The following is a 17,465-nucleotide window of genomic DNA, read 5'->3' on the forward strand; positions in this document are numbered from 1 at the left end:
GGTTGGGTGTCAGCTGGAAATAAAAAGCTAAGGTATCTCAGAAAGAATGTCACTTTCAATAGAAAATTAGTCCATTTACACTGTTGTTTTTTAAGGAATTAGGACATTTTTAGCTCTCACACCACAGGACAGTGGGGAACACTAAATTAAACGTCTAGATTAAGTTCCATGGGCTGATTTGTAGCCCATGGGGCTGGCATCTCCCTAAGCAATTCATCTCAGCTGAACTCATGGCGAAACCCCCTTTTGGTGGGGCGAGTCCCTCTCCATCAACTGTGGAAGGAATCCAAACAGCTAGATTAGGGCACACACAGCTAAAGGCAGGTAGGAGGAAAACGGCCCTAACTGAGAACGAAACAGGCACGTTCTCTGGTTTTGCATAGCCCTGTCTGCACCTCCCACACCTATGCATTCTGGTCTCCTTACACTTGAGCTCCTTGAACTCTAGGATGGCTGCTGGACACGTGCATGGAGTGTAAGGAACAGGGAGAGCATTCAGTTTCAGTGAGAAACCTTTCAGTCAAGAAGAAAGTATTAAAAAAGTCTGTGTGAATAACAGCACCTGTGCTTAGCCCACCAGCTCCTTTCTCGGCTCGTCTAAAAGTGAACGCAGGGTATTAGAATTTTTACATTGGGAAGCCAGAAGAATTGATTACAAGTGAGCAGGAATAAAGAACCGTGTAAAACAAACATAGCATCCCAGAATGTATCTGTCAAAAGGAAAAAAATCTTTCTACTTGAACTTAGAAATGCAGGTTTCTCATGGGAAAATGTGATTCCTGTTCAAATGCTAATGGATTGTTATCACAAGAATCTCTTAATTTGACTATTCTGAACTATGATAAGGGGCAGAGCAAGGTTCAGAGAGCAAATGACTGATGAACAATCTTCAATCCGCTTGTAAATCTTTGCTTTTTATATACTCCTCCTTGTTGATCTCTGACTTAAACCGATCCTCCAAAGGGATATATGAAAGATATCTCTGATTTCAGCTAGAAGTAATAGCACATATTTGTGTGTCTCTTTTATCCTTGTTTAAAAGGCAAAGTTATGGCACTGATAGAATGTCAGCCACCAGAGTACCTGGCCCTGATAGCATAGAAATTGATGGTATATGAGCAAAGGTTGGCTTATGGGAAAGAAAAAAAAGGCAGCACATTTTAGAAAAGTGATACAGAAAAAGGGAGTGAATTGGTCCTTGCATGCACAAACTGTCGCTGCAGGCCTCTCAGGATAGAAGGAAACATCACCTGAAGCAAGAAAATGCAGGGACTTAGAGACAAAGGTCTGCCACCCTTTCCCAGGAGCACATAGGCCAGGGAGTGCAAGAGCTACCTAGAAAGAAGAGAGCAAGAAACCATGTTCTCTCCTGTGGAAGCAGAAAATCCTTCTTCTTTTGATCTGGAAGCACTCTCCTCAGCCATTTTTTGAGCAGACGATTCCACATTTGAAGGCGTTTGCTACCACCTTCCATTGCTATAAATGTAAGAAGAAAACTATCTTGCTGTTAAAGCTACGAAACTTGTATGAGTAAGTTATGTGTGTTTTGAGAAGTTTCTGGGGAACCCTTCACTGACCTTGACCAGCAAAAATGTGTGAGGGAAGGGAATAGGATCTTTTTTAATATTATATAGGAATAAACATTTTTCAGAAGCCTTGGCATCTCCTTTCTTCCATATATGAGCCCCCTCCAAGGATTTTCAAGCATGCTTACTTAATGGCAAGTTCTGTGCTAGGCCTTCCTGGTCAGTCAGTTGCTGGCATCCTACCCTGATGGGAAGTGGGATTTGTGGCCTGTCTAGCTCCGTTGCAGGGCAGAATGGTGTATTTTGCAACAGCATAGACCTTCGGAGGGTGCTCATCTTCAGTCCACTCATATGCACAGTGGACTCTGATGGCAGGAGTAATGCCCTGCAAAATCACAAAGAGCTCCCAGGGCACAGGGAGGGGAATCACTGGAAAAAATAGAAAGAGAAAAACTTTGCAAACTGATGAGGTTTAATAGTCTCTGAGCATATCATTTTTCACATTGTTCCCAGACACCCTAACAGTGTATGAGAACAAAATGCATTTGGCCTCAGTGTTTGAAAAATAGTAAAAGGCTGTAGTTTCTGTCAGAGGCAAAGTGAGACAGCCAAACATGGTCCCAGGCTGCATTTCCACCTGGATTCATGAGGCCCACTTGGCCCTCCCAGTAGATGCCTAATTCAGCTCTCTTGCTCCTATACCCTGCCACGCAGTACAACAGTGATGCGTCACTGACTTGTGCAGAAAGGCACTGAGAAGATGGAGACAAAATAAGGAAGAAACTGCATTCCCAGCCCCTTCGGGGGTTGGGGGGTGGGGGGAAATCTTTCCCCCTTTCTAAAATAAAAGGAATAGAAAAAATTAACAGCATGAAAAAGGGAGGAGATGATAAAGAGCATCTGAAAAATTATCTATGTCCTCATTTCAGAGCTTTGCATGGTAGCAGGGCGGCAAAAGGAAGGCCTCTTTCTTTTTTAAAAAGCTGAGTGTTTCCTGATCAGTTGATACTAACTGCTCAGCAGTTGTCATGAACTGAGAAAGTTCTTAGGATGTGTTCTGCAGAATGCTGTCACGCTTAAGAAATTGTCTGGGGATGCCATCCAAGGACCGGAGCAAATCAAAGCTAAAAGACAAAGTCTGGTATTATACTGTTAATAGGGCTTGGATCCAGTCTGGAGAAGAGAGAGATTTACACTTTTGCTTTTCTGCTGAGATGAAAACTCCAGCAATGGGAGTGCTGGAGCTTTAGTTGCGCATATGCTATTGGTGGCACAGCTGGAATCAGAAAGAATTAAAGCTACATCTCTTTTGATTTACAACTTAGTTCTTTAATCTTGAAGGTGATACCAGTTCCTTAGGAAGGCTGCTCTTAGCAAAAGTGAATCTGAAGCAGAGATGGTCAAATTCCCTCAAGTTTGGTATATTTGGTTTGGTGCATTAGTGGTTCCCCTATCAGAATTTTTTCATGCCTTGGCAGTATCAAACTATGCAATTATTATCCTTCGTAAGTCTCTGCCTGTGTAGCAATTAGGCTTTTCTGCTGCTGTAGCTGTTATGCTATATTATTCTCTGTGCTTGCCTTTAATAATATAACCACGTGCTGGGGCCTTTAGTACTCAAAACACGGGGGACACAGAGGGGCTGCGCAGGATATGGGTACACCGAATAAAGGCTTCTTTGTTTTCTCTTTCTTGGCAGGTCACTACGGAAAGGATATTTATCGAAGTGGAGGACCAGATCTCCATAATTTCATCTCCTCCGGGTTTGTCACATTAGGAAGAGGACACACGAAGGGTACAGTGGAAACAATTTTTTGCTAAATAAAAAGATTGTTTTAAATAAAAGGCTATAACTCAGAAGCTGGGTTCTAAGTCCTATGAGCTAACAGTATTGGACTGCAGTTAGTAGATTTAGCCTAACAAATATTGCTGCAGGTACAATGCTACTGGCAGAGCCTTTTAAATCCTAGCAAGGGATGCAGTGATGGAGTGTAGAGTTGGGAAGCCAGGTTCCAGACTCCACTCTGACTTTGCAGTTCAACAGTTTATACTGCTTTGTGTTTTTCTGGGTGCATGGATGCAAACTACCATTGTGCTGCTGTACTTACAAAGGGAAGGGGAAGAAGGAGTGTAATGCTGTCCAAGAGTAGGCAGTTACATATAAAGAGTGGGGTTTTGGATTTATTTTGTTTGATTTCTGGGCTTTTGGGGGGGTTATTATGAATATTTTATAAAATCCTTTCTTTTTAGGTCCAAAAAACATATATTTTATGTGTTCATATAATCTGTGATATAATGTACAAACATGATAACACAAAAATATACATATACTGCTCTGTGTATGTTCTGTGTATATGTACTGTATATATAATATATGTTGAGAGACAGATGTGGCTATATTAGATAAGTAACCATATATCCCAGGAGTTGTGGTGACACAAAAGCTACCAGATCTAACTCAAAGTAGCTGGTCACCAGAACCCCAGATGAATGTTCGTTTTATGACATTGTTGCATATTTGGTGAGTTTTTGTAGTGTACAGTGAGAATATGTTTGGAACAGCTTTCTGTTCACATCCACACTCTGACTGAGTCACACTGGTGCACTAGCAGTGGGTTGCATCACTGGGAGTGCAAGCATGTGCTATGCCAGTACTCATCTGGTTTTGTTCCCTGCTGACTTATAAGACTGTTGTACATTTATATACACACAATGTATGTGGAGATACATATATAGACACAATGTACTGTATGTGGAGATGTGTCCATGTGCTCGCCTGGTTGAATGCACCTGTGTTGTTTCTGTGGATGACCATGACTCACAAGTTATTAAAAGACCTTTATTTTTTCGTATATTTTCTGCACTTTTTCAAATTCTCCACAAGTGTCATCCAAAGCAGTGTCGGTCCTGTAGAACTGTCAGAGAAGAAACAAATATATGTATATTGTCTGTGTATGTCTGTGTGTGCTTAAATAAAGTTTACTGAGGCTGAGGCAGCACCCGTGGGACTTGTAATACAATACCCGGCAATTCCAACCTGGCACTGCAATGGTGGAAGGAAAACAGAGGAAGCCACCAGGAACCTTCAGGTGGGCTGGGAACTAAAATGGTTCAAGGAAGGACTTGTGGATGGTGTTTCACATAAGGTGTCCTTCCCTCCCCCCCCACCCCCGCCTCAAAACTAAAAAGGGGATTTTACCGTCATGCCATATCACATTAGGCCCAACAGTGTGTTAAGGATGAGATAGCTTGTTTACCCCAGCTGAGACATGGTCTAGAGAGTGGTGTGTCCTGATAACTTTCAAAGAGCACATGGGTAACTCTGAGTAGGGCTTTACAATCTGCTTCTGTCTCAGACATTTTAGTTGTTCTTCGATTGGTTTACTGTGTGATACACTTCTACGAGTTCCTTCTCTGATAAAAATAATTCTGTTTTTCTTCTTTAACTTTTCCTCTTTAACAGGGGCTATGTTCTTCCACAGATGGGCTAGTGGGCCACATCTCTCCCACTGGCTTTGTTGGGAATCCCACACAGCACATTCCCCATCATTAAGAAGATGGGAGAATGGAAAGCAGAAGTCCAGACTGCTTAAATACCACCTCTCATGACAGTCACCAGATAGGGTGGTGCTTTCCAGAGTGAATAAAAGGCTTTTATTATTGGAAGAAATTCAAGTATCTTGGCTGTTTATGAAGCTAAAGTAATGGATTCATCTTTGAATTTACTTTTAAACTACCTATAAATTCACATCTTCTTTAAACAGTACCACAATGTCATTAACTTTTAAATTCCTAACATCAGACTCACAAATCCCACATGACTGATACAACTGATTAATCTGTGCATACATTGTACAGGCAAACTGCCATATTTGCTTGTGTAAATGTGTAGATTTGTGTTTGTCTGTGATATAACAGGATTGCCTATTTGTGCTGTGTATGTAAGGGCTTTGGATATACAAGTGACTTAGGAGCTCTGACAGTAGGTTTCTACCCTATATGCTTTTATTATTCCTGTAAATACCACCAGGCAGATTTCCTGTCTTCTGTTTGAACTGGCAGCACAACTGTACTTACGGACAGCAGAGATGAATGCCTCGAGCAAGAGGTATGATTCTGATTTGTAGCTGAGAAGCTTCATGCTTAGATTTCATCCCAGTTGGGATCCAGTGCATGAGACAAAGTCTCCACCTCAACTACCATCAGTCCAAAGGCTTTGTCCAGCCTTGTTTGTTATACTGCCTTGAAAGAGAGTTCTGCTTTTAGACTGAACAAAGCTGATGAAGTTTATCTCAATATTTCTTTGCACTGGGAGACACATTTTTGGTGTTTTCTCAACTATATTTTGTGCTGTGGCAGGACTCCAAGTGCTGAGTAACGTTTGAGAACTAATCTATTTTGAGAAGAAGACAAAGATGTGAGACATGCCAAACTACCATGGATACCAAATCAGCATATTCACATGTCTGACATCCACAAGCTCCTGCAAGATTGTGATTTATGTTTCTTATATGACACTCCACTGGGCAATGCATCACTGCCTAGCATTTAAGTCTATAAAATCACTATGTAGTATGTTCTGCAAACCATGGTAAAGGACTTCACTGTCAGTCTGTCACAATGGACTAGGAATGAATCCAAAGTCTTTAGGCCATAGAAAGTCTCCATGGTGAGAGCCTCATTTAACTTTAGCTAGCTAGAAGTTAGACATTTAATTCTGAGATAGTAATTTTCAAATCCACGTATAGTCACTGGGGAAAAACTGGCACCTCTAAATGAATTTTCATTGGATGGGTCTTAGCACCTCTACCACCGCTCTAGCAAGAGAATGAGCCATGGGGAGCTAGGTCATTTAAACATCAGAGGGAGGCAGGTGAATCCCACCTGTAGTTGCTAGGATAGGAGTATATACTATTACTCTAATTGCTATGGGAGTTGCTACTGGACTTTAGTGCTGTGGTGCACTTACTTAAACAAAGAAGAGCACTGAAGACAGGAACAATTGCATACCTATGTGGACTAACATAATAATAATAATAATAATAATAATAATAATAATAATAATAATAATAATAATAATAATAAAAACATTCCGCTTCTTGAATCTATTCTTTTTCTGAGCATCTTGCTAGTCTCAGTTGTCCCAGGTTAAGGCTACCCTAACATAGACTCTACTCACTGTCCTGCCAGGGCACTGCAGGGCTTTGTTCAGTCACATGGGCTGGTGTAGAGACTACCCAGCTACAACACAACATGGGGCAAACAGCTGCATGGATATCCAGCCACAGTGAATGAACAAGTCTGGAAGAGCAGTAAATTCACTCCAGATCAAGCACTCCAGATCAAGATTGTTGAATTTTCAGGTAAAAAAATATGTTTTCGTGTGTATGTACATTTTTTTTTCCTACCAATCTGAGAGAGTGAAAATAGGATCAGAATCAAACTGGGATCCTTATATTTCACCAGTCTGTGCCAGTAGTAGAAATTTTGTAGATCAGATGATGAGCTAGTTTCATACCTAAACAAATTCTTTGTTCTCTTGGTAACTCTGTAGCGATATTAAATATAGTAAGGCTTTTGCAGAAAAAGTATCATTTCCCAAGTGAACTGAACACTAGAGGTCAGGGAGCAGGGAGGCAGAAGGAATATGAGATTTTAGACTCCGCTGCTTCAGGATCATCCCATACAGGAAAACAAGACTTTTCCTAGAAGCTGCTAGTTTCTTGTGAATTTATGCCAGATCCTTGAGGAAGTGCAGCTAGGGGCTGCAACTTGAAAAACAGGGTGAAAAACTCCAGAAGAGCCAAGTGTCCTCACAGCTTGTCCAATGCCACTTTCAGAAATTTGACATCTCACTCTTGGTTTAGGGTTACAAATCTTACCTGTGCCTGGCTTCACTGGGAGAGGTGCTCTGATTTAGGGCATCTGCAAATCATTCAGTTTAGAAAGTCTGATTTAATCTGCAGGATTCTCTTTTCTTCAAGTGTCCTACTGACATTTGCACCAAAAGATGTTCCCCAACAGTGCTAGTAGGCAGGAATACAATTTGAATCATGTAGCTAAGTCAGTGCAATGCAATTGTTAAAGCCTAACTATACTGCAGCTGGCATCATTATAGAGCTGCACCAGCATCCTACAGTGTGGGCAATGTGGGATATATCTCTCCACAGGCCTACTAGCACCACGTGCTGCCAGTCTATGGCCAGACCTCTGAATTAGTTGGGTCATGCACTTCAGCCTTGTGGAGATTCAGACCATTCAGGGGAATGCACCGTGTTGCTACAGTAATCCGGACAGCCAGCAGCAGGAGATGAAGGGCTTGATGTAAATAGGGTCGTCATAGTCAAGTTTATTATGAGACAAGATTCAAAAATACAGCAAGCATGCTTTCTCTGTCAGTTTAACATTTATGTTTGTTATAATGGAGCCTCCTACAAAGGCAAACACAAAAGAGGACAATGCAACTCTAGATCATACTTAGCAACCAAGATCTTCCTAAGCTGCTTCAATGTCTCAGCCAGCTGAGGTGGGTGGCAGCTCCACTTTCTCTTCTTTTTCTCTCCTTGGACCTCCAGAGCTTTCCCAATATTATGTCTCTGCTGTTCCCACTGTAGAAGGTGATACCCTCCCTCTGTGTGGGGAAAGAAAGCACACAGTAAATGACTCTATTTTGCCAAGTCTGTGTTTGCTCAGGCCAGGATTGCCAACTTTGTGCTTGTGTGACCATTAGAAAAGCTTGTTGACAATGACTGGGCTGTTAGACATCCCATGTCAACATGATGAACAATCATTTCCCTCCCAAGATGTCTTGATCTACCTGTCCACTGTATTCCCTAATTTTCACATTCTTCCTACCTTCACTGGTTTTTCTGCTAGCTGAAGAATATCTGTGACAGGCTCTGTATTTTATAAATGACATATCTGTATGCAAAAAAATCTTTATGCAGACACCTCAGTGGATTTATTGCACTCAGCGTGCTGCAAGCTTTTCCTACCAGAAAACAGACTAAACATGATACAACATGTGGTAAAATGAGAATGGGTATTTATACTGACTAACAATACGTCCTAGCCTTGTACACACAGTGGCACACATTCCCCTTTTGCACACACCGCTATTCCTTTTGGACACCCCAGCATAAAGAAAACTGAGCTTATTTTTCTGGCAGCAAGGCAGGCACCAGCAATTTTACTGGTCTCTTGACCCATAAACATGATTCAGAAGCAAGTGGGGAGAAACAATACATTTATTAATTTAAGCATTATTAACTGTTTGAGGATTCTGACTCCTCTCTCTCCAATGCTATCTTGATTCCCTGCTATCATGCCTGGCTCCCTGTTGCTTAGTTGGTAGCCTAGCGTTCCAATTTCCTTTTCATATTGCTGGTTTATACCTCTATTTTATTATATTATGGGTCTGGGACAACATCTGTCACAACCAGCATCAGCCCAACACAGCTACAAAACACCCAGTGAATCAAAGTTGCTGCCTCCTCCCCCCACCCCCAACATACACACATAATTTCATTAGTAGTCTACACTTGCAGTAGACTCATTAAAACAAGGAGGAAGAAAACTATAAGGGTCATTTTTTTCACGCCTGCATCTGTAACACACCATGAATAGATTATGCAAAAATTGAGGGTTTGGTATGTTAAGTCTCTTTTCTCATTAAACACTTGTTAGACATTTCATATCAATGGAGAGATGTCAAGCCAGAGCCTGCTGCATCCCAATGAATCATTTTATGTTCATCCTGGATAATATCTAATGATTTTGATGGTGTCTTGCAGTGTGTGCGCTAAGGATCACTCGCATTCTGATTCCAGATTAATTTCAACTATTGCATATTCTGACACTTAATTGCACTGACTTGAAAATAGGGTCATTGGGATGTGGAAACTGCTTCACAGCTTTGCAGAAGGATTCCATTACGCAATAGGGCATTTCAATCCTCTCTGAATTATTTAACCGACTTCAGACGCGACAGTCCATTTCTCAGCAGAGTCTGGACAGCTCTCTTTTTTATAGCTCTCTGAATGAATGGCCTGGTGTGAGGAGAGCGGGAGATCATAGAAACCATGTGAATGCCTGCAGCAGTTGTGCTGCATGCCACTGCTATAGGCAAGGAATGGGGTGAACATACGCAAAAATAAATCAATCCCTGGAGTCATTTTCTGTCAAATACCTTGAAATAATTAAGGTGAAGGTTCCACATCCCCCTGCCTTCAGATAAACTGGCCATAAACCTGGTTTAAGCCACAACCCGGAGAGATTTTCTTGGAACCTGGCTTTCCAAGCTGGCATCTCCCACATTACTAAACAAAGAACAGGAGGGTTAGCAGCTAATCAGAGAGACTTCTTTGAGCTTATTAAGGAAACAGCAGGAAAATGACCACAAGCAGGGCACGAGCACATATATCACTGCTAAGCCAGGATATTCAGCTTCCTGTGGCAAGAAGCCCACAGTCGCTGCACAGCCAACTATTAAATGCTTCTTGCAACGACAAAGAAAACGTCCCCTGCAGGAAGCTGCACTGATGCATGTGATGAGGCACTCCTCATCAGCTGGAGATCATATTCACCACCTCAGCCTATCGATGTTGCTTTTGACTTGGCCTCATTAAACATGCTTTCAGAAGGATGCAGATAGAATTGCGGTGGGAAGGGAGGATGATAGCCTGATTGGGTTGCCTCTTCTTTCTCGGCTGAGGGACCATTAACCAAAGAATCTCGTGTCTGAGCTAGGCAAGCCATCAGAGACCATCCTGCACCTTTATGCATGTACACATCCAGGCTGGAACTAGCAATGCATTTTTGGCAACTAGTGCTGAAATATGCAAAACTGAAGTGAAACTCGCTTCTGGCACTTAGCAAAAGGTCACGGGGCATCTCAGGTTTTTGGCCTCAGTATGTGCCTCCCACTACAGACCTAGTCATGTACTGCAGTTTAGGACTAGCTTTCACTGCTGCCATTGCCAAGTACCCCACGTTTCCATGGCAATGTAAAACACAGAAGTTGTCACAATTGGCTTGTTCTCTTTCTGTGGTTATTGTACTATTTTTTTTCCTGCTTCTGTGTCCTGTAGATGCCATTCCATCCAGCCCCTTGCTCCTTCTTTACCACTGAGTTTCCAAGGACGGTTTTCAATAAACTAGAGCTCAGGAACAGATTTTCCTTTCTTTCTACTATGTGTTAACAGTATATCAAAATAAATTACAGTAGCTGAGAGGAGGAGAAAAAAAAACCCTGCTTATTAGCAGATGCCCTTTTGTAGAGAGTCTGTCAACTTTCCACGGTGTTTTGGCAGCTACCTTTCAATGCTGAGCTGAAGACTAGTGAAAAGCTGGCAGTTACAGCCCAGCTACCTATAAAAGAGGGAGCTTCACCTGCACATCACAAACTTCTCTTTAAAGACCATCTTTTTGTATATTTATTTTCAAGAATTGTGGTATATTAAAAATATCATCTCCTGCTACAGTATCATTGAACATCTTAGGCAAGTTGTCTCCCTAAAGAGGAATTTTAAGTGCAATTAAGAATCACCCTTGCGTTACGCACACTGTTTCTTTACAAGGTCACCATTTGGTCTTAAATATGTTTGCAGATTTTAAATAAAGAATTCAAATATTATGAAAAAAAATTGAAATTTCTGGGTCCAGTTGGTGGACTCTGCAGTGGAATTTGTAATTCTGAAGCATCTGTGATCTCACTCATGACCCTAGAGCTATCACATCCAGGGGTCAGACTGGCATGTGAGATCTTTGCCACGACCAAAAATTTACTGCTATAGCAAAGCATGTATACTACATACAGTTCATCTTCTGAAGTCCTTTGGGAGGAACATTGGCTTGTCATCTGAGAAGTGTCTTTGGAGACACAAGCCGTAGATTTGCTTTCCAGATTTGATACTCACTCATAGAAAAATTATTTGGTCCTAGAAGCTTCAGCTTACCCTTTAATAGTCAGTATAAAACTGGAAATCCTGAGGTATAAGGAGAGTTGTTCTAACAATAGATAAGAGTTCATATGACAAATGCCACAAATGTAATTGGAGACAGTCCTTGAATAGAAAGATTTATATTCATTTATTCACTTTTTGTACTCTTTCAGATAGATCAGTCACCGTCTCTTGACAGTGCTTAGGCCTATGGTGTGACTCTTTTGTCATTTATCATTTCAACTGTGGTAGTGTCTAAGTGTCACAGGTGATGGGAACTATTTTTTCCTAGATGTGGACAAACCAGAGGAAGATATACCCAACAATCTTATTCCATTCTGGATTTATTGGTGTGCATAGCTGAATACCTGTGGAATATAATCTAGAGGCCAGTTCTTGCAACAGGACAGCAGGAACGTTAGGTTTCACAGTTTACAACATCATCAGTATGTCCTGGACATACCTTTATAGAGCTATTTTTTTCTAGGCATTTAGTTCTGGTTCTGTTCCCCGACTGGAGGAATTCATTTTCATGTTATTCCAAAGTCAGTTTGGCTTAATCCATGTTCCAAGAGGTGCACAGTAAGAGAGCTGAGTTGAGCAGTTGTTTTTCAGTCAAAAGGACAGTGACCTCCTCCTTGCCTAAACACAAAGTGTGTGATTTTTCAACGGGCTGGGCCCTTATTCTAGCCTTAACTGAAATCACATGTGCTGAACTATGATCTGCTATTGTACAAGACCTGCTGCTGGTAGCATAGTGCTGGTTGAGAGTCACGGTGAAACTTAATTTGTCCATGTAGTTGCTTTCATCCTTGTCTTGTCCCATCAGCTGAAGCTGCATCCAAGAAGGATTGGTTCACCGTTCCAGTCCAGAGCAAATTCCGTAGACTGAGAACCTTCTGTTTAGACTGTCTTGTTGCAACTAATGATACCCTCTCTGGCTTAAAGTTTAGCTTGTATTCTAAGCCAGGCACCAAAGTTATTTCCTGCTGTGTGAGGAGAGCCTGGGCATTTCATCCATCCTGATGCCACAGGCTGAGATCACCAGCAGGGCCAGGATAGCTATTGTCCTGCTACCATTCTTCCTTGTGTGTCAGGGTGTAATGTGGGCTGCTAGCAGCCATGGGCTTGTGGGAGGTACAGTACTCACATGTGAATGTCCTATGCTTTGATATGTTTGGCATGGCAGATGCTGGAAGAAGTGCTAAGATTTTCCTACACAAGTGCTTCATTCCCATGCAGTGCCCTGAGGGTGCTGGTGGAGTAACTGGACGTGGCTGCAGAACAGAGAGCAGATTTCAGCTGGAAGCAAATGATGAGGCAATCCATGTAGAAAAAAGGTGCATGGAGTATGAAGCCTTCTAATGGGAACAGTTCTCTTCATGACAGTTTTTATGATTCCTCAATAGCCCTAGGATAAAGTGCATAAAAAGACATACTGGGATTTTGCCAGTAATTCACGTAACTGGCATATAGTTTCTGTACCACAGCCTTGTTCCTCAATGAAACAGCTGATTCTAAGCACACTTTTTGATACTGACTGATATCTTTGAATTGATTTCAGTGAACAATGACTTGGATCTGCTGCAGAAAATGAACTTGTTTATGTCAATGCAGGCCATACCACAGCACTGTTGCATACCTACCTCTTTCTCTTTCTTGAGAAAATGGCAGTTTTGTTTATCCAAGCTGCATTTCCCCCTCTGAGCAAGGAATGAATTAAAAGCATGGTGAAGTGTTTTGTTAGATGTGCAAATATGGAACAAGTACGCTTATAATGCAAACAAGAATGAGTTTACTGGTCAGCTTTAAAATTGATCCTAGAATCTGAGGGTCAAGCTGGGTTTTGCTAATGCAATCGTTTCAAATTCTGTGGACAATGCACGCAACAGAGTAAGCTCAGGGCCTGCCTTCATGACTAAGATAAGAAAACTGTTAGTGCACACAGCAAGATGTAGATCTGCTGAGTAGAAAACCCTCATCCTCCGCAGCCATATTTCTGAACAGATTTGCTCTTTATTTGGTGCCCTATCTGTGCTCACAACTCATGGATTTCTCTTTGGAAATGCAACCCTTCAAATTTTTATTAGAGTACTATACTCTTATCTCTTCTTCTTATGTCATCACCCTTCTTCTGTTGTTTAAAATGTAACATTTTTACTCTAAAGTATATGTTACTGTTATTAAAGATGTGCTCAGATACTGTAAGCGTACAATCTATAAACCTCATATCCATTTCAAGCTAGGAAACTAAAAATAGAGTCAGTTCAAATACAGAGTTCAAATGAGAATAACTAGAGGTTCATGTTAGGAGGTATAATATGAATAAAGACTTTAAAGTAAAGTCTGGTAAAGTAGATTGAGGTGGCGGGGGAATGGGCATAGTAAAAAGTTTGTAAAGTAAGGTTTGTGACAGAGAATATTGTTTGGTGACTTCTATACATTCGTTGTGTATAGCAGCTAAAAGCATTGAGTTAAAAATGATCAATTCAGAACTGATAGCAAGAAATGTTTTTTCATCCAGGGCAAATATTAGCCTGTGGAAGTTGCTGTTACAAGATACAACTGAGATCATGAATGTGCAGGGCACAAAATATGGATCACAATACTTAGGCACGTAGTGAGATATGCAAAGTTATTGTGTTAAAAGAAAAGTAAGGGAAGGATATGAAGGCTCTGAGGCATAAATGGCTCGAACTATTGGGATTAGAAGAAACGACCTGCAATTCATGTTGTCCCTTAAGCGTCCATGGCAGGGGTCAAACAGTTAACGCTCTCTACTGACAGTGTACCAGGAATACCCGCTATTTGTTCCAACTTGGTATGACCTGAATGGAAAAATAGAAGGAGGATGCTCCAACTAAGGAGAGCAAGAATTGACCACCTGCTGAATGGGAAGAGATTGGGCACTATTAAAAAGGCTATTTAGTGTGATATGAAGCGATACGAGGAAAGGGGGCCATGGCTGGTCCTTACTGCTTCATCATGGCCTCTGGACTCTGAAGAGGAGATACAATTTTGATGCTGTGCTTGATGGCACCGCAATCTGTCTTCTCAGGGTTCCTCAGCCTGCTTGAAGCTCAAGGTCCTGGCTGAGGCTCACCCAGCTTGGATGGTATCCCACTGTGTTCTGTTTCCCAAGTCAAGGCAGGACCTTTGGCCTCCTGAGTTCTTTTAATTGCTGCACAGAAACTGAGCACAAGCAAAACTAAAGCCCTATGTGGTTGTTGAGCTGATCCCATTCTAGGCTACTGCTGGATCATTGTTAGGCCCAGTGGGTTAGCAGGGACATGTTTTCTTCCTCCAAACTCCAAATAGATGAAAGTAGACTTTATCAGCTGAAGCTGCACCTAGGAGAGTACAGGGCTGGCACAAGTCAAACGGCAAATCAGTCTAAACAGTGCAAAAGGGAAAGATGAACAGTAGAAGATAAATATGTGATCCACTCTCCAGTGCCATGCAACAATGCAGCCCAAAGGAACCTGCAAAGCCCCAGAACATTGTCTTGCATTGCCCGTGCTGTTTCTCTGTCTCCTGGGTGTTTAAGCACACAAATATGTAGGCCCTGCTCCCTACCTTTGGGCTAGCTGTAGATGAAATAGCTTGCTGGGGGCGCAGTACCCACAGCATGCCAGGCTGCTCCCTTCCCAGGCCTTCACTCCAAATGCAAAGCAGAGAAAGAGACAGGTCCTGTCAGCAGCTTGGCAGTTTTCAGCCCTCTTCTGTGTCTTGAGCCAAGCGGTATATCCTGTGCTCCCCCTGTAGCTTCTGTCATGCGCATTTCAGACAATGACTGCTGCTACTGTAGTGTGAGTGCTCTGTGTGGTCCATTTATCAAACTGCATGTTTGAGTGCACTGCATTAAGACTTGATTTTACCATTTCTCTGTCATTGTTCCAGTTACAAAACAAGCTTTCTGGAAAACCTTGAGCTTCTTGCGTTATTTCTCAAAAGTAGCTGGCGGTCCTTTGAAATTCTTGACAGGCAGGCATCAGGGACACAGACTTTCACAGTATGTGAGGAGCACAGACAGTCACAGCAGGTACACTGCAGGACAGCAGTGCCCATGGTCTTCATCATGCATTTCTCTGCTACCTGTCACCAAAGAGAAATCTTCCTTCTGTTGTCAGGAGCACCAGACACTATCATGATCATGTTCATTATGGAGCTTTCATCCCTTAGATCTGAACAAAGATATGAATGGAAGAAGGGAACATATAATAGATAGCTACTGCTGGATTTTCTAAACAAGCCTTTCAGAGGTGCTGGCTTCTCTTTCATATGCCGATAAGAGGGAAGTACCTTGAAATATTCAGGCTTAACTGCAAAAGAGACACTGAAATGGAGACAGCAACAGTAACAGAGAGACTTCTTACCATTTACAAAGAGTTTTTCTCATTCAGTGCTCTGCACAAGTACTTCCGAGGAAAGACTCCAAAACATTGGAATTTTTAACCTCACTTTAGAGTTGGGAAAACAGGCACAGGGACAGGACAACGACATGGATCAGATATGATTCAGAAGATCAAAGGGAAGTATTTTGATGGAAAGAACCTAGAGATTGAGTTAAAGAAGGAGACATAGTGACTATATGTACCTGGCATTTTAGCATAGCTCATGGGCACTGTGGACAGCTGAGACGACTTTCATGGCATATCAGAGGGTGGGGAGGGGGTCAGATCTGGAGCATTTTTAGGATGAGCCAGGCAGTGGGTATGATACAATCAGAAATGGGACATGTTCAGCCTATCCTTGAACCAAAACAATAGACTCGAATTCCCTCGTGACAGGGTCCTAATGTCCTCATGACTTGACAGCATCTGGGTTCTCCCTCATTTGCTTGCTTATGCAGACATGGGTAAATATTTTTTCTTTAGAAGGACACTGAGGTACATGCTGCCATCCAGCTTTAGGGCAATCTCACTGGAAAGCTTTTTGTCACAGATCTCTGTGCTCTGGGAACAATTCTGGTGGCGATTAGATTTGACAACAGTGTTTTTTTGTTGGTGGTGGCTGTTTGTTTGTTTTTGTTGGTTTTTTTTCCCCTGTGGATTCTATAGCAAATCTTTAGCAGCTTTTAGAAGGGGGGGGGGGGGGGAGGCAGTGAACCATAAGTAGGGCTAATGACTTCCTCTTCAGATTCTCTCTCATCATCTTGCAGTGTGGGGACTGGCTGTAGGTTAAGATACAATTCCCAACAGAAGCTCCATGTCTGCATATATGCTGATCCAGATACACTTATCAGTAGAAATTTAGCAGTGTCAAAATCTTCATAGTCTGCAATGTTTCAGGTTCCCTGTGGTAGAGCCATTACTTAGTCCCTTTTGGTCCATTGCCTGGAGCAGGAATAGGATCCTCCTGCCAGGTGGTGTTGCTGCCTGTGTTTGTGATGACACATTTGCTCATGTGGAATTCCAGAGCATATGTAAGTTACAGCAGATATTTCTCTTTGCTTTCTGAAACAGGTAGCAGAGAAAAAATACCCAGAACCAGTGTGTCTGGATCTTTAAGCACAACACTGATCAAAAGGCTTCCCCTGCACATTTTGCTAGTGTGCATTAGCTATGTTGCGTTTCTGAGTGTCAACACTGTGATTTATTTACTGTGCAGACATCTCCACCTGAGTTAGCTTACTCTTCCTTGGTACTACCTGGAAAAAAGAGGCCCTAATGGGGTGTTATGTAGCACATCCTGAAGCACTCATCCAGAATAGGCCAGTGGCGTTGCAGCCTAATAGTGCCTGTCTTCTCCATGGCTGCCATGGCAACTGACTCAGAAAGAGACCTCTTGGAGGTCCACTTGGAGGACCCTCACCTTCTGATAGATGTGTAGTCTTTCAAATACCCTGGAACAGAAGCCTCCACTCTTCAGGATGAGTATAGGACACTATACCCCACTGTGTTTTATTAGTGGGGAACAAGGAAGAAGGCAAAATCGTGGTGCCTTTGAGCTATTATCTAGTCCTCTCTAGATAAGAAAGCACCTGCAGAAGGTGCAG

At 42.1% G+C, this 17,465-nt stretch overlaps 1 protein-coding gene across 1 annotated transcript in view; it reads left to right on the forward strand.

The window, feature by feature from the left end:
• Positions 1-17,465, forward strand: part of SHISA6 (shisa family member 6) — a 288,148-nt gene that overhangs the window by 63,954 nt on the left and 206,729 nt on the right. The window contains exon 3 of the mRNA XM_068913835.1: positions 3,226-3,321. Coding sequence (XP_068769936.1) covers positions 3,226-3,321 — 96 coding nt within the window. The remainder of the gene's footprint in view (positions 1-3,225; positions 3,322-17,465) is intronic.

This window comes from Struthio camelus, chromosome 19, assembly GCF_040807025.1.
Source record: "Struthio camelus isolate bStrCam1 chromosome 19, bStrCam1.hap1, whole genome shotgun sequence".
Classification (NCBI taxonomy): Eukaryota; Metazoa; Chordata; class Aves; order Struthioniformes; family Struthionidae; genus Struthio; species Struthio camelus.